Source organism: Marmota flaviventris, chromosome 2 (genome assembly GCF_047511675.1).
Source record: "Marmota flaviventris isolate mMarFla1 chromosome 2, mMarFla1.hap1, whole genome shotgun sequence".
Classification (NCBI taxonomy): Eukaryota; Metazoa; Chordata; class Mammalia; order Rodentia; family Sciuridae; genus Marmota; species Marmota flaviventris.
In genome coordinates, this window is record NC_092499.1 from 199,381,861 (window position 1) to 199,399,356 (window position 17,496).

The window sequence follows — 17,496 nt, forward strand, 5'->3', positions numbered from 1 at the left end:
GAATTTATTAGTTCTAATAATTTTTTAGTGGAGTCTATAAGGTTTTCTATATACGTGATCATGTCATCTGAAAATAGGGATCATTTGCCTTCCTCTTTTCCAGTTTGGGATGCCCTGTATTCTCTCGTCTGTCTGATTGCTCTGGCCAGGACTTCTAGTGCTGTGTTGAACAGAAGTGATGAAACTGAGCGCCTTGTCTGTTCCAGATCTAGAGGAAGGGCTTGAAGTGTTTGAACATTGGCCTTTATCGTGTTGAGGTACATTCCTTTTATACCTAGTTCGTTGAGTTTCACTTTTCCCTTGACTCTCTGGTGCTGAACTGAATGCAGTTGGGCCCTGCTCTCAACACCGACCCAGGTGCTGCTTCACTGAACTTCAGCTCAGCTGCCTGAAGTCCACCTAATCTGGGTAGGAGCCCAGATTTCTGACTACAGAGGCATGGGAGGGTACTGTGTCTCCTCAAAGTAAGCATCTCACAACATGCAGAGGGACTCCAGAGGCTGAGAAGTGTCCATGGTGCCGGAGCTCTTCTCTTTAGTTATAAGAGGTGTGGATCAGGAGGCCAAAAATCAGAACTTAGTGTGGGGAGGTACTAGAGTAAATGAAGGCCCAGGAATGAGGATTTGATTTGATTTAAAGATGAACAGAGGCATCTGGGGCTGATTATTTGCTGTTTTCCAGTAATCTTGATTAAACTTCTGTTTCCTATTAAGGCTGTTAAGAGTTTTTGTGTTGCTGACCTTAACCTTTGGGATTTCTAAACAGTGGACTTTATCCCCCATCCTATTGTAGTTTCCCCCACCTCTCGTCCTTTTGCTCACCGTATGTTATAGGCCTAGAATGAAGAGGGGAATTCTAAGAAGAGACCCCCGGACCCAGGGAGCTTACTCTGTGTTACTTGGGCACTCACCATGCACACGCTGTCTGCATTTCTTCCTTAAGGACTGAGCCCAGGGGCTTCTGACCTTTTCACCACATATCATATGGAAACTGCCATACTGCATCAGTAGAAGCAGAGCCAACTCGTATTTATTTCTTAATTTATTGTAAGGATCGTCTCACACAATGGACACCAAGTCCTAGGTCTGTCACCTATAAACCGGAAACCGACTGGTGGTGTCTTTTGAAGGTCTGAGAACCGGAAGCACTGAGAGCAGATCAACGCTCAGCTCAATTTCAGCAAGACAACAGATTCAACCCTCCTCCACTTCTTTATTTCAGTCAGGCTCTTGGGGGACTGGACGATACTCATCCACCTCGGGGAGGGCCATTTGCTTTACTGAGCTCCTCACTGAAGTGTTAATGCCTTCTTGAAACACCCTTGCAGACCCACACACCCTGAACTGACGTTTAAGGAGCTAGCTGGGCATCCTTACAGCCAACCACTCAGGACACCAACCCACCAACTTCACAGAGAAGAACCACCCACCAATCGCCCTGGGATTTCCTTCTGCTCCTTTGGTGACTCCAAATGCAAGACATTGTATTTATTAATTTTATTTATAAGTCTAACACCGCTTGCTGATTTCAGGTCAAACACTTTTCTCCACCATTGCTCCAGAAGATTCCCTGGATGTGTCTAATGGAAAGTTTCTGCATTCAACTCTTTCCTTGGACTTTCAACTTCTCGGGCCAGCTTCTGTGATGATGTAGCATTCCTGCAAGGCAGAAAACCTCACTTCCAGAATCTCTGACCGAAACGACTTCTTGTAACTACTCAGAGGTTCATGTAGTTTTGGTTGAATTAAAGTGGGAAGTTGTTCCCATAAAAATGTGTTGAGTGGGCACAAAAGGACAGTGACTGGGTGCCCATCAGGAGAGTCCCGGATTCCAACCAGGGCTGTCTGTGACTCCTCCTTTTGGTTAGACCACTTCCCCTTTACTCACGGTTTTGTTCATCTGGCTTCCGGTTTCTTTCACCGTGTTGACTGGGACCACCCCATTAGCACTTCCTTCTTTTAATATTATTTAAAGATGGAGTGTCAGAAGTCCAGCCTTCCTTCCTGTCTTCCTGCTCCACCCTCTTTAGTTCCCCTTATCTTGCCTATTACTTCTAGTATTATCTTCATAAACACTATTAAATATCCCAATCTTCTAAAAATTTAAGGGCCCTTCAAAAGGAACATTTCTCTTTTTTGAAGAGGAATAGATGAGTATTTTAGACCTATCACATTTTTGTAGTATTTAAGTTCACCTTGTTCTTTTAAAAATTATCTTATCAATATTATTGTACATCTACATTCTTCCAGTGGCCTCCAAGAGAGCAGATTGCAGTTTCTTTGTATTCCCTACCTTTAACTCGCTCCTTCCTGCCTCTTGCTTTCTTTGGTCAAGAGATGTTTTCAGGCTTGAAATGTTCTTGCAGGTTGGATGTACTCCTTTGACTTTCACATTTTTGCTGTGACAAGATGCATCTTTTTTTTAACTTGTTCTTTTTAGTTATACATGTCAGGAGAGCCAACTTTGACATATTTATACAAACAAGGAGTATATCCTAGTCTAATTAGGATCCTAGTCTTGGGGATGTACATGTTGTGGAGATTCACTATGGTGTGTTCAAATATGAGCATAGGAAGGTCACGTCTGATTCATTCCACTGTCTTTCCTGGTCCCACCCCCGCCCTTCCCTTCATTTCCCTTTGTCTAATCCAATGAACTTCTATTTTACATCCCCACCTTGCTGTGTGTTAGTACCCACATATCAGAAAGAACATTAGACCTCTGGATTTGCTTGTTTCATTTAGCATGATAGTCTCCAGATCCATTCGCTTACTGGCAAATGTCATAAAGTCATTCTTCTTTATGGATGAGTAATATCTATCTATCTATCTATCTATACATATATACATACACATACCACATTTTCTTTAAAAATTCGTCTGTTGAAGGGCACTTAGGAAGGTTCTATAGTTTAGCTGGGCTTGGTTGGCTTTCTTAAAGTCCCTCATATGGTTTCGTGGAAGGGAGCACAACACTCCTTAGTACTGTGGCATCCTTACGAAATATCTCCACAAATCCTCTCCTTTATGATAAAACACTAACCTCCTCTTAGTCTGGTGGTGACCATTGGACTACTCTGGCCTCTTCTGAACATGTCTCTTTACACGTATTTCATACTTTACTTTTCAAATGGATGGGTGCTCATTAATAATTGCCTCTAGATTTGAAGTGTCAGCTAAAATATGAGAGAACTGATTGCATAATGATCACACATGCATATGCTTTATACCATGAATCTACTGCAATATACCTAGTCTTCTATCGAGTACCAAAATTGTTTCAAATGTTTTTGCATTTATAAATAATATGGATGAACATCTTTGTCCACATCATTATTTCATCCTTATATTTTTCTAGACATGATCTTTACTTGGTGTGATGCCTACGGGTCCTCCAGTCCTAACACCCAACCAGTCCTCCAAAAACACAGGCTTATTACTGCGTCATCTCTTTCTTCTAGTTGGAAAATCTGTACGGTGGTTGCCTGTGGCATAGGAAATCTTCACTTCCGGATCTCTTTACTCCCTGTACTTTCCTCATACTGTTTTCATATTACACTCTTACATTGTCTCCAGAGTACAAAGTGCAAATATATGTTTCAACAATTAGTATACATATATTGGAATTTTATTTCTTTCACAAATAATTAGAATTAAACATTAATACACTACATGTAAAAAAAAGTCTTCTTATAAACCATAAAACCTTCGTAAAATTATCTGTTACTGCAATCTTTAATTTGCTATCATTACATGAACATCAACTTTATATAGCTTGAAGCAGTACTTTCCATTAGAACTTCCTGTGAGATGGAGGTTTTCTTTATTTGAGAGGTATAGTACAACTACTCATGGTTATTAAATGTTTGAAATGACAAGACTGAGAAACTCACTGAATATTTTATTGTGTTATAATAAATATATATTTACATTTAAGAGGTCCTTGTGAGCTGTTCTTATAGTACTGGACAGATAGATCAAGCTTCAATTTTTTTTTTTTTTTTAATTTGGTACTGGGGATGGAACCTTGGGCCTCATGCACCCTAGGCAAGGGCTCTACCACTGAGCTACATCCCCAGTTCCAACTTCAGTTATTAAAGTAGTGATTGCTGTATTCTGAATGGGTCAACCTGTACATTGACTCAGGTCACCTGAACCATATCTGGTCAGTTTCTGGAGTTCAGAAGCCTGCAGACTTTTCTGAACAGTTCTTCCTGCTCGGGTCCAGGGGTTACCAGGAAGTCAGCCAGATTAGAAAAGTATCAAGGTGTAAGGATGGACTCGTGATAAATTTATCTCAAGAAAGTTTCATACACAGAAACATGTAATTGAAAGGAAAGCAGAATTGTGGGAGTAGTTGCCATAAATTTTCAAGTTGGCAACATTCAAAAGGAATTTGGAGGCTTAGTTCATCAGATGTTTGGTCGAGAAGTTGAGGTCACTGTTAAATCTGCTGATCTTTCATTGTGAGGTTTAATCGCAGTATCTTTCAAGGACGCAGTGCTTTCTGCAGCTGTGCCTTGCTTCTTTTTGAGATGATATTTAGTAGCTCAGAAAATACTGTACTTGTCTTCATTAACTTGAGTTAATTTATATGGCATTTGCAGAAATGAAAAAAAAAAAAATCAACAACCAGTCAATCACGCAAGTAAAGTTGATAGTAGCATGAATGTGGTGATCCCTTTATAAAATAAGAATCTTGGATAAAGGAAGGATTGGCAGGCTTGAATAATAACAGGAACATTCTTCCTAGGCCTTCTGCCGGCAATCTAGCATGAGAGTTTCTGCTGTCACCTCATTGCATCTTCACGACACACCTGAAGACTAGGTATTCTTAATCTCCATTTTACAGGTGGACAGACTAGGGCTCTGAGGACTCAGGAGAGGCTCCGCATCACCATGATGAGGGCAGAGCTGGACCGAGTCCCAGAGTAGCAGGGACCTTTCTCTTCTCATACCCTATGTGAACAGATCCTCTCAAACTTCTTTTTTATTTGTTTTCCTATATATTATAATTTTCTATAAGCAAATATAAATCAGTTAAAAAATAGTTTAAAAAATGAGTCTGACTCCAGGGGGAAACTGAAGTAGGCAACTTCCATCTGAGGGACTCTGGATCGTTCAGCGAGGATTTTTCTTGCAAGAACAGCTCATCGGCGGAGGTCAGGGTTCACCTGCTCCCGCAGCCTCTTCTCATTTCTGTTGGAAACGTCTGTATTCTGTCCTTATTGTGTGTAAGACGTGACACTAGGTGCCAGGGCTCTAGGGAAATATCAGACATGGTTTCTGCTTTCGTGGGACTCAGACTCCAGACAGGAAAAATAGTCACTTAAATAATCACAACACAGTGTGTTATGGTTTGTGGTAGGTGGGAGGACGCTGGGAGGAGACACAGAGAGTGACTACTTTTGTCTGGAGTGAATTGGTGAAATTTCCATGGAGTTTTAAGTTGAATATGAACCTTGAAGCATAAGGAGTAGCTCAGCAGGAACCTGGGGGAAAGATATTGAGGGCAGAGAGAAGAGCGAGGGTAGAACGTGGAGGGAGAGACTGCATGGGGACGGAGAGAGGGACGGTCCAGTAGGGCAGTTCCTAGTAGAAAGGGACTGCGGAGTTGTGAGGCCTGAGCTGTAAGCAGGGGGAAGAGGATCAACTGAGTGGAAGCAGGAAACCCACTCAGAACAGGTGAGCTGCCCGTGGCCAGCCCTTGGGAAGGGCATTTCAGATATCTCAAGCTTTGAGTTTGACCCTTGCTTCCCTAGTTGATGGAGACGGTTCCGATCCCTTCAGCTCTATGTTCCCGGTTCCTTGTCTGTGACCTGAGAATCATGGCCGCGGGGAGGAATAAATTAGATGGCCTACCATGTTAGTTGACATTAAAAAGTTGGGAGCCCTTAACCACAGTCTCCAGAGCCCACGGTTTGGTGGAAGACTGTGACAAGGCTGGCCTGGCCCCAGGGTCCTCCCTTCCAGGTGGCCTTGGAGAACTCAAGGGAACAAGTTCAGCATCTTTGGAGGCCCTCTCCTGCACCCCGTCTCCCCCTCCCCGGGCCCGCCCACCCAGCTCCACAGGCCTGTCCACAACAAGCAGTCTGCAGGAGATGGGCTACTGGGGAAGGGGAGGAACCCAGGACCCATGGAGACAGCAGATGTGACAGTAATGTGCTATGGGAAGCCTATCAGAAGATAATAGGATTGGCACTTCCAGTTCCCATAGAAGACATCTCAGGTTCATGATCATGTTTTTCTGCTTGTCCAAGATGAAGTCCTGCCTCACTGGGCAAAGCATTAGAGTGAGACTTACAAAGTCATATGTACCCATTATGTAGCCATTTGACCCTGACATTGCAATAAAAATATAGTGTCATCAGCCACATTTAGTTGGCCTTTACCTGGGTCTAACAGCAGGGTTCTTACCACTTACCTGCTGCAGGAGCCCGGATGATCTAACCTTGTAGACACATGGGTGATGGCTGACATCTGGTGTGAGCAGTCAGCTATGCCCAAGGTGCCGCAAGAAGTGAGCTCGATGGGCCCACGGGGTCCTGAGCAGGAGTTCATGCACTTGTGTCCCTGCACTGTCCCTCACCTGCCACACTGTCCACGCTTAGCACAAGCGTGAAGCTCCAAGACAGCGCCAGCTCAACACCACGTTTACTGTAGTGATATCAGGACAATGAGAAGACCCTCGATTCCTAATTTCCCCCAAAGTCCTCTGAAACAAAAGCCACCAGATTATGATGACTATTATTGTTTGGGTGGTGGAGTTATAGGAGCCTGCATTTTTTTTCCCAAGCTTATAACACTGAGAAAGTTCTAAAGATGATCTTCCACCTGTTTTATTTTTTTAAAGGAAATGCCTAAGTTCTTCATCCATGTGGCTTTGTGTTGTCCCCACAATCCCCCAAGGCATGGATGTTCTTGTCATCTTCCACATGAAAGAGTCGACGGTCTTGGAAAAGCACAGTGGGATGACCAAAGTCACACACATGAGGCGCTCCGCTGGACTCCTTGCCTAGGGCACTGTCAACCTGGAGGCAGGAAGAGCCAGTTCCTGGCAGAGCCTCAGATCTGAGTGCCCTGTGCTCCCCTTGGGTCATAGCTCTGCCCTCTGTTGCTCTGTGTTGCAGAACTCTCCTGGGACTGTACCCCGCCCCAGGGAGCACAGGGATAGAACCCGGAGGGGACTAATGGAAGACCAGGCAAACTGGCCTTCAAAAGACTGTTCTGGGCTTGTGGGGATATTGGTGACCCTGGGCAGCCACAGGAGGAAAAGGAGCAGCCCTGGGAGATGCCATCCCAGAGGCCAGGCAAGCCTGCACCTACAAAACGCTTTGGGGGAACATACCTCAGTTGTCAGGCATGGGGTCTCCAAAGTTCCTTCACTAACATTTCTGTCCCTGAAGAAAAACATCTTCAAGTGATATCCAGTGCAGTTTATTCTTGGAGACTTAATTTTTATTTTCTATGACTTCCACCATTGAAACTAGACCACAAAGCGGAGTTCTCCTGCCATAGGCCAAGCAGAACCTCAAAAACCTCGGTGACGACAAAGACTCATCTTTTTGGCTTCTGGTGTTCTATCACAAAGCCTTGAAAGATGTATAAGGTTATTTGTAAGGGCCAGTCTCTTGAGAGAAAAGTGCTTATCTGATCACTAAAATTTACTGAGCAATTATTATGTGCCAAGCAAAGCTTATATGGATTGTTTATTTTAATTTAATTTTACTAATATTGTTCCGTCCTTAAAATGAGGAGGCTAATGCCCATAGAGAGGTTAGTTTGTGTAAGGTCACTCAGCTAAGAAGTGGTAGAGACTGGTTATTTGGCTCTGAGTGCACACCGGAGTGCTCCAAACTTGTCTCAAGGGTGGGGATTGCGCTTGGGGCAGGGGAAACAGAGGAGAACAAGACAGTTGTGCTTCTCTCAAGAAGCTCTTTGGTCAATTTCCTACTGTGGGATTTTGAGACTTCATTCTGGTCTTGCTAGCAGGAAAAAACAAAACAAAACAGAGTCTGCATTTTATTCATAAGAAAAAGAAAGATCAAAAGTGAGGAATCATTTTCCTGAAGGTGATAGACATATTCCCAAAGCAAGATTCAAAACCAGATGTCTCAGCCGCACCTTCATGTCCTTCCTCGGTCCCAGAGCATTCTCCCTTTCGCAGATTTAGGGCCATTAACTACAGCTTTCTGGAGCTGGACCTCCAGGGTCAGAATGCAGGGTCCTCTAAATGATGTCTGGTGAAAGGAGGGCAGGCCAAAAGCAGAGACCCAAACTTGTTTGGGGTTTTGATGACACTTACAGACCCCGGGTATAGTGTTCCAGGCAGTCTGGGGATAAAGGTGGATTCTGGGCCAGGGGAAGGTCTGTGGATGTAGTCATTTTGGGGTGTGTTCAGAGAAGCAGAGTCAGAGATTTCGTGGATGTAGTGGTGAGGAGGAAGGGTTAGGTCGCTCAGGAATGGAGGAGGCTCTTCTAGTCAGGACTTGGTGGAAATCTTGATCTTGGAAAGAGAAGGAGTGTTGGTAATATGTCAACAATAACAACCAAAAAACAAAGAACCGTACAGTGGCTGAGACTCCCACCGGCAGCTCTAGGATCAGGGAGCTCCCTTACTCTGAGGGTTCCGGAGGTCTATTTAGTGAACAGATCGTCCCACAGAAGGCAGAACAGCAGCTAAGTCCTTGGGCCTTGCAATCCTCCTGGACCGTGCAGAATTTGGAACAGTTCTCAGGTTCTGATCTGCAGGGTGGAGGCTCCAAGATGTATTCTGAAACAAGAACAAGTAGGCGAAGGGCCTGAGCCACAGGCTGAAGTAACACTCAAAGCTCAGAAAGCCCAGGGAACTTGCCACCTATTCTCTCTTGTGTGGTCCCCAGGGAGGGAATCGGGTTTTGTCTTCCTTGAGTTCTGATCGGTGAACCAGGGTTTGGATATTTGATCAAAGACAGAGTTTGGCAGAAACCTGAATCCACTGGTCATTCACGACCACTGTAAGTCCGACGCCTAGTCCCCATAGACTCTGGCTGGGTCTAGTCGTGGGTATGAGTAGAAGGTGGAAGGTGAGTAAGAAGAGGTATTGTGTACCTTTCTTCACTTATTCATTGTGTGGTCTTAAGCAAGTCATAGATCTTCTCTTTAACATCATACTTATTGTAGGGTCAACCTAACACAGGCTGTTTGGGTAGAGAAAGAGTAAACGGAAGGTCAGTTTTGGGAAAGGATAAAGGCCACACAACCAACTGAAGGTATTGGATCAGAGAGGAAGGACCCAGTTCATAGGTGAGTTCTGGGAGTGACTTCTTTCATGGTGAGAAGGGTGTGAATTTCAGAATGTGGTGCCATGATTCATCTTCTTTCCCCTGCTATCTACTGATTAGGAGCCCAGAGCCCAGGATGCCCTACTTCCTACTGTTAAAGAAGAATAATCTTCACGTTGACACCCCCACGCGTCTCATTTCAAAGCTTAGACCCACTTCCAGTGAGAGATACTGTCCAAATGCCCCAACTCACAGTCCCTCTCTGTTCCTGAATCTAAGGCATTAAGTTTGGGCCCCATTAACCCCTCTCCCCAACTTGTACCAGGCCCTCATTTTTGTATTCTATGATTTGTCCTTTCTTTGGGGCCAAATTCATAGACGGGGCATCTATTGCCAATTAGTTGGCTGACTGCTCTGAAAAAAATCTGCAATTAGACGGGAGATCTGTAGGACATCTTGATGACCTGAAAGAGATGAATGAAGAACGAAGTTGGGGCTGTCACTTAAACAACTGGCACTAGAGATGGGTGAAGGAAGCCGAGTTCCAGAGATCAGTCACCAGCGCTCACTCGGCACTTCCCAGACACAACTCACTGGGGCAGTGCAAGAAATTGGAGCCAGTCTCCCCTTGGAAGAGCCTGGGGTTCAGTGGAGCAGTGTGGGAAAGAAGGCCATGAGCCAGGGAGCTCAGAGAGGTTGCTCTCCTCAGGTCTTGCTCCTGTCTGGGTGTCTGGTTCCAGTCTCACTCCAACACGTGCCAGTCTTCCCTAAAGACTTTGGCGTCTCTCCTCAGATTCTAGCCCTTGATTCCCCAGTTAATTGGCCTTGGGTACTCCTACGCTCTTGCAGCTCGCTTACCCCCTCCAGTCCTCCTGCATCGCGTCTGCCCCGAGCTCCTGAAACAGGACCTATCCTGCTCTGAAACACGTCTATCAGACACATTCCTTTTCCAAGCCCCAAACATTCTGAAGAGGTTTCCCCACAGAAAAGTGCATTCAGGAAGAATAGTAGTTCTGTTCCCATTTGTTGTTCAGGTCAAGGTTGGCATTACTTCCCTTGTTAGGTTGAGCTGGACAGCGATGGTGGCTGAGATAGACTGTACTGTCCAGTTGATGATGATTCCTGGTGATCGTGCACTACCTCTGAAGATAGATATGTATATATGTTTTTTGATTAGACCTTTGATATATGTTTTTGATAGACCTTTATTTTATTTATTTATATGTGGTGCTGAGACTCTAACTCCGTGCCTCATACATGCCAGGCAAGTGCCCTACCACGGAGCCCCACCCCAGCCCCACCTCTGGATTTTTAAAAAGTGAAATACAATGAAAGACTTCTTCCTCCCCACACAGGCTCCGAGGCCAAGGCTGTGTAGATTGCAATTTGAGTTGTACCGTTTCATTCTCCTGCCTGTTTAAATGCCTGAAAAGTAGGACCAAGCCTCTTGAAAGGAACCAGGGCAGCAAGGCTATAGTGGGGATGAGGCCGATAACACAGTAAGTAAAACTTACAGAACATGTACCACGGTCTAGGGAGAGAGCTCTCTGACTGCACACATTATTTCAGTTTTTCCTCCCAACTATCTCAGTGCCAATCCAGACACTTGGCCCAGGGTCATGCAGTCACCAAACAGCAGAGGTTCAAACTGAGATCTTGTTGACAACGAAGCTCGGGCTTTGAACACGACCCTGTTTTTTCATGACATGTTCTGGATGGTCTGCTCACAGATCCTCTCCTCTCCGCGGAGGCCGCTTCCCCCCCACTGGACCCCAACCCCTCACCTACTCAGAAAGCGCTCCTTGAGACTCCCAGACAACAGCTGCAGTGCCACACAGAGCACCAGCAGGAACTGGAGAGGCAGCACAGACGCCATGGTGCCACCAGGATGGGTGGGTACGTCCTGGCCCAGCTGGTTTTGACCAGGTGCTGCTGTGAGGAGGAGAGAGAGAAAGCGGCCCAGGAGGCCTCCTGGGCCTGGCTTCTTCTGCATACTCCAATCAAGGCGGGCCTGGCAGAAACCCAAGCACCTCCCAAGCACACCCAGTACAGGGCCCGCAGTGTTTCCAAATCCACTCCTCCTCCAGCCCATCATCTTCACCTCGGTAGGTCTCCATCTACACAGGGTGTTTTTTTCTGATGATGCTGTGGATGGAGCCCAGGGCCTCGGGCATGCCAAGTGCATGTTCTACCATGGAAGTCTTATTTACAACTTCAAAATGTGTCTAAAATAAGTTTTCCCTGGGGAGATCTTACATGTCTTTGTTACATTTATTCCCAGAGGCTTACATTTTAAAAATGAAATTGTGAAGAGTATCATAACTTTTTGGTTTTTTCCTTTTGTATGATGCTGGAGGAGGAGAAACGGCTTCCGTGTCTGAGCTGGCTGTATTCTCCCATTGTTCATCCTAAGTTTCCCGTGTCTTCTTTTCAGAGCTCATCATCTATAGATAATAACGGTTGTCCTTTTCCTCGTCAAAGCTTTACGCCATTTCTATTGTGTCTTGAGCTGGGCAGGCTCCCTAGTATATTGTTGAATAGAAATCTAATACCCGATTTAAAATGGAAGCTTCTTAAATTTCTCCTTTTTGTGTGTCGTCTAGCCAGTCTCTATTCTATGGACATGTGTGTCCTTTCTAAGATTTTGCTAGTACAAATAACCTGCAATGAAAAAGCATGGGTATGTTTTCTGCGATGTCGGAAGTATGGCATCGGTTGGAATTTTAAGTGTGATTGTTGGTTAAAAGGATAAAGGCATAAATTGGGTGCAGTGGTACACACTGGCAATCCCAGCTACTCAGGAGCCTGAGGAAAGAGGATCACAAATTTGAGGCCAACCTGGACAATTTGGCAAGACCCTATCTCAAAGTAAAATAAGAAGGGCTCAGCAGTAAAGCACTTGACTAGATGTGTGAGGCTCTAGGTTCAATCTTTAGTGCTGGGGGCAAAAACCTGGAAAAGAAAAAGATAGGGGAAATGCATATATAGTTTTATTAGATATTGCCAAATTCCACTCCATTAAGGTTGCACCATTTTGTACTGCTACTGTCACCAAAAGCTTCATCCTTGTTCTTGATGCCAATCCAATAAATGAGGACCCAGTTTTGAGAAAAAGGAAAAAGAAGTTTTATTGCTTTGCTGCCAAAGGAGAAACACAGGGGACTCCTCTCCCAGAGTCTGTGATTCTGCCCATCAGGGGGAAAATGGTGATTCAAAGGTACATTCCCATGCGCTCTGTTTCCCAAGATCAGGGAGGAGAGATTAGGAAGGAGAAGATCAGGGAAGAGAAGATCAAGAGGAGAGGATCAGGGAGGAGCACGTCAGGAGGAGCAGGTCGGGAAGAGGAAAAAAGATGTCAATTTTAGAGAAGCAAGGGCTGTATTCAAAGCATCAAGTGGACCATTGTTACGCCACTAACAGTGGAAGCATGTTTCCCACGGCCTCACTGATAGAATGCATCATCATGCTTTTGAGTGTTTGCCAAAACAAATGAGAAGTCTTATTCCTGTAGTCTTTGAGGTTCATTTACCATGTACCACAATCGGTACAGTTTTATGGCTAAATAACATTCCATTGTATATGTGTCTTACCATTTGCTTATCCGCTCATCTATTTATAGACATTTCAGCTATTTCCACCCTTTGCTGATTGCAAATAGAGCAGTTATTAACATTTATGTACACATATTGTTTTGAGTACTTGTTTTAAATCCTTTTGGGTAAATATCCAGCAAACTTGGATCATCAGTTAATTTAATGTTCAACTTTTTGAGGATTCCAAGCCTTTCAAATCAGCTGAATCACTTAAAATTTCTTTCAGAAATTCACAAGACTTCCAATTTCCCTACACACTTTTTTCTTTTTGAAAAAATTGTAGTCATCTAAATGGCATCTCACTGTGGTTTGCTTGCTCTTCTCTCATAACTAATGATGTTGTTTTAGTCAGCTTTTTTGCTACTGTGACTTAATGACCTGAGAAGAACAATTTTAGGAGAGGAAAAGTTTATTTAGAGGGCTCACAGTTTCAGAGGTCCCAGTCCATAGAAGGCGAGCTCCACTCCTGGGGGCTCAAGGAGAGGCAGAACATCATGGCAGAAGAGTGTGGCACAGGAACGTGGTTCACATGATGATCAAAAAGCAGAGAGAGACTCTACTTGCCAGATACAAAAAAATGTGTTCCAAAGCCACTTCCCAATGCCCGCCTCTTCCAGCCACACCTTACCCACCTTCAGTTACCACTTAGTTAATCTCCATCAGGGGATTAACTCGAAGAGTGGATTAAGGCTCCCGTAACCCAATCATTTCTCCTCTAAATTTTCTTGCCTTTTCTCACACATGAGCTTTTGGGGGACACCTCCCATCCAAACTATAACAGATGTTGTGCATATTTTCCTGTGTTTGCTGGCCTTTTAAAAAAATATGTTGAGTCCCCAGGGGCCCGGGCGGGCCTGCTACCAGCATGACTTGAATTTGCAATCCTCCTGCCTCAGCCTCCCAATTCATTGGGATTGCAAGTATGTGCCACTGTGCCTGGTTCTGTTTCTTCTTTTTGAGAAATTTCTGTTTAGTTCTTTGGCATATTTATTGATTGGGTTATTTGGGTTTTTTGGGTTCTTTATATATTCTGGATATTAATCCCCTGTCAGAGGGGCGGCTGGCAAATATTTTTTCTCATTCTGCAGGCTCTTTCTTCACTCTCTTAGTCACTTCCTTTTATGTGTAGAAACCTTATAATTTGATGGCATCCTACTTATATATACTTGGTCTATATCTTGAGCTTTAAGGGTCTTGTTGAGGAAGTCAGTGCCCGTACCTGTGATGGACCCCATTTTGATGGGGATTGCATTGAAAGTGTATGTTGATTTTGGTAGTATACAGGCCCCAATAGCACCATACTGGGGACCAAGTATTTACCACATAGACCTTTGGGGATAGATAGCAGTTGACTTCATATGTGTTCAAGTTTGGCATGTATTATATTTATAATATGTCTGTGGATGAATTGGTTTTTTATCAATCTTTTTTCACATCACCTTTTTTTCTCTTGTAACACATTCCACATTAATTCTCCAAATTAAAGTATATTTTTCCCAATATTAGAATAGCTGCTTTTTTTGTTATCCTTTGTGTAGAATACATTTTTCCATACTTTGATTTTTCAACTTATTTGTCTTTGGAGCTAAAGTAAATTTCTTTTAGACAGCATATAGTTGATTCATGTTTAAAATCCATTCTGTTGACCTCTGTGTTTTAATTGGTGAGTTTAATTCATTTACATTTAAAGTGATTACTATAAGGAAGGATTTAACTTTCACTATTTATTGTTGCTCTCTTTTTATTCCTTAATGGATCCAATACTGCCTTTTTTATATCTATTTGACTTTTCTTTCCAGAGTATTATTTTGACTTCCTCTTTATTTCTCTTTTTGTAAATTTTAAAGTAAATTTTTTAGCAGTTACTATTTGGATTACAATTACCTTCTCAAACTTGAATCTAGTTTGAACTCATGCCAATTTAGCTTCAAAAGAATATAAACAGTCTGATCCTGAAAGGAAGTCTAGAAGAGCAGAGGAAGGAGATTAGGGTGGGGAAACGCGAGGTGGGGTGACAGGGGGAAAAGAGAGGCTTGTGAACTGAAGTCGAATTTCATGATGTATAATTTTGTTGGAATGAACCCAGTGATCATGTATAACTATAAAGCTCTAATAAAGATTGTCTACATATCGATCAACTTAGAATGTAAAATCAGATCTAGTACTAGTACTGACATAATGTAATAGTCTGTAAAGAACAAAATGTTTACCCCCATCTCTGTTGATGTGTATGAGGAACATCTCTAATGGGCATGAGAGAACGAATTGTCATTTTGTGCTCTGAAATGGATACATTTTAAATATGAATAATAAAAACTCTGCTCCTATACATCTCCTTCTACCGACTCTCTAAAATGTTGTTATTGAAAGATGAAGATTGCCTTCTACTCCTCCCTAAGGTTTCACATTAAAGGATAATTCTTTTGGGAATTCTTCAATGATTCCTCCCAGTTGCTGGGCTTCCATGATACCTTCTTCTCTCCATCTGTAGTCCTTGTCATGTTGCATTGTGTTTATTTAATCTCCTTTTTCTTCTGCTATGTTATGATCTTATAGAACCAGGAATAGAATCTGATCCATGCTGCAGTACATAGCAGCAAGGGCATTGTCCTGTGCATAGGAATTTAAAAAGCATCATTTCAGTGAATACTTTCATTTGAGTCTTTCATTGCTTTTGTGAGTCAGAGACAGGACTTGTCCAAGGCCTTGGGAGTTTGTTAAAGAGATGAATCAGCAACCTAGTGTTCTTCTACACATGGATGTCCCCACGGAGTTAGCCTCTGGGGCCAATGATAATAGCTAGGCAGGGACCAAGAGCTTCCTTTGAACTGGATCTCCAGTGCCCTACAGCAGTGTGTTCCAAAACATGGGTATCACAAAAGAGAAAATGTTTGGTTTTGCCTCAGCCGTGTATTATTAGAGAGGAGGCGTCATCCTGCAGGAGCCCAGCTGCACACAATAGGACAGGGCGAGGGGCAGACAAGAGGGGGACAGGACGCCTTGCGCTCTCCTGGCTTGGCCAGCAGAGACAGCCAGGAGCTGAGTCAGTCTGTCCTGGGGATCCTTCTCCTCACAGCTCCCTGGGGAAGGCTGTGCCATCCTGGCTGGACTCGGACTCATGGCTCTGGTCAGAGTCATGCCACCCCCGGCTCTGAGGCTCCCCCTGCTCCTCTGTGTGCTGCTGCTGCCGCTGGAGGCCCAGGGAGGGTACCGTGGACGTAAGTGGGCCCCAGGTAGGTGACGGTGTGTGGGTACACGGGAGGGACAAGAGGGACCCATCTTGGAGGACCCGGGCACGGCACCTCTCTGCACACCCAGCATGGACTGCAGCTCTGTGGAGGCTCTGGGCTGTCCCAACGCCTGGCGTCCAGCCTGTGACCCAACCTGGGGACAGTGATGCTGGAGGAAGGCCCTGCACCTCTCCTTCCCCCTCCATTCCAAAGATCAGGAACAAATGGTACCTGCTGAGGGGAAAGTCTAAGGGGCCAACAGGACGTGATTCTTTGACCTGTGCACATCTGTGGGGACACGCAGAGGTACGCAGGGGCTGGAGGTGGTGGAGAAACGGTGTAGGTGTGGAGAGAAAGACACTGGGTGGGAAGATAGGAAGACAGAGCCAAGGTGAAGTTTCCATCCGAGGGAACAGAAGGGTGGCAGTGTCAGGCGAGCCACTGGAGGAGCAGGTGCTGGAGAATGACCCTGAAGAGGGGAGAGAGGGGCAACAGGCAGGCTCAGCTTCCCCTCTGCATCTGCAAATCCTGCAGGGTGGGGAGGCTTGGGAGATGTCTAGGCTTCTCTGAGGTCCCAGGGCCAGAGTGTAGACTCCATGGGGGTGACTCCACCACGGCCGTGTCTGTGGGGGACAGGTCTTTGGTGGATGTGTGTGCAGAGACCCAGGCCGACCAGCCACTGATGTCTTCAGGGGAGGTGGGGTGTCGGGGAAGGGTGAGGATTTAGGACACTGCTGATTCCCAGGGTCTGGTGAGGGCACAGGGGAGTTCCCAGGAAAGTGCAGGAGCGTGGTGGACGGGTGCTGGGTCTCAGATTCCTGGAGAGTTGAAGCTGGGGAAGGAGGCTCTCTAGGCAGCTGCCCCCACCCAGCGGCTCCTGTTTCTTTTCAGCGTCCCCGTGGACTCCGGAAGCCGCGGCCTGTAAGCAGTGGCCCAGTGCTGAGCGCTGCAGCCTCCGCTGTTCCTATTTCCAAAAGTGTCAAGTAAACAGCACGTGCTGCTTGACCTTCTGTGGGAGCGTTTGCCTGAGCATCCTGTGAGCAGGGGCGGGGGGCTTGCTTCCTGCCCCCCATCCCTCCTCGCAGAGACTGAGTCCCCCGAAGCCTGAGGACCTCTAATCCCAGCACAAGACCATCAACCACAGAGCCACCTCCCCAGGTCTGAACCCCTGGTCCCTGTCAAATAAACTGGAATGGCACCTGGCCTCTTACTCCCACAGCGGTGTGCACCCAGAACCCCAGGCGACCGGCAGCACCCTGCCTCCCCTGGCCCAGGGCTCCACTCTCCTCCTGGTCGTGCTCTCTGCTCTGTCCCTTTGCCACACACCCCACTGGGCCCAGGAGGCTCCGCTCCTGCTGCTCTGCCCACTGAACCCCTTCTCCCGGTGGGCAGACTGCTCACGTGCAGCTCC

At 45.3% G+C, this 17,496-nt stretch overlaps 2 protein-coding genes across 2 annotated transcripts; one reads left to right on the forward strand and one right to left on the reverse strand.

Moving 5' to 3' along the window:
• Positions 1-8,614: 8,614 nt before the first annotated feature.
• Positions 8,615-11,138, reverse strand: Wfdc13 (WAP four-disulfide core domain 13). Its single transcript, XM_027954166.1, has 2 exons — positions 11,051-11,138; positions 8,615-8,772 (listed from the first exon to the last, which is right to left on the reverse strand). The coding sequence occupies exons 1-2, from the start codon at positions 11,136-11,138 to the stop codon at positions 8,615-8,617; spliced, it is 246 nt and encodes an 81-aa protein (XP_027809967.1).
• Positions 11,139-15,991: 4,853 nt separating this feature from the next.
• LOC114106950 (protein WFDC10B-like) lies at positions 15,992-17,125 on the forward strand. The gene is made up of 2 exons (XM_027954167.2): positions 15,992-16,073; positions 16,977-17,125. The coding sequence occupies exons 1-2, from the start codon at positions 15,992-15,994 to the stop codon at positions 17,123-17,125; spliced, it is 231 nt and encodes a 76-aa protein (XP_027809968.2).
• The last annotated feature ends 371 nt before the right edge of the window (positions 17,126-17,496 follow it).

Coding starts and splice junctions, on each gene's coding strand:
- LOC114106950 (XM_027954167.2), top strand. CDS start 15,992: ATGCCACCCCCGGCTCTGAGGCTCCCCCTGCTCCTCTGTGTGCTGCTG. Junction 16,074..16,976: donor CCAGGGAGGGTACCGTGGAC/GTAAGTGGGCCC, acceptor GTTTCTTTTCAG/CGTCCCCGTGGACTCCGGAA.
- Wfdc13 (XM_027954166.1), bottom strand. CDS start 11,138: ATGGCGTCTGTGCTGCCTCTCCAGTTCCTGCTGGTGCTCTGTGTGGCA. Junction 8,773..11,050: donor TCTCAAGGAGCGCTTTCTGA/GTAGGTGAGGGG, acceptor TTCTTGTTTCAG/AATACATCTTGGAGCCTCCA.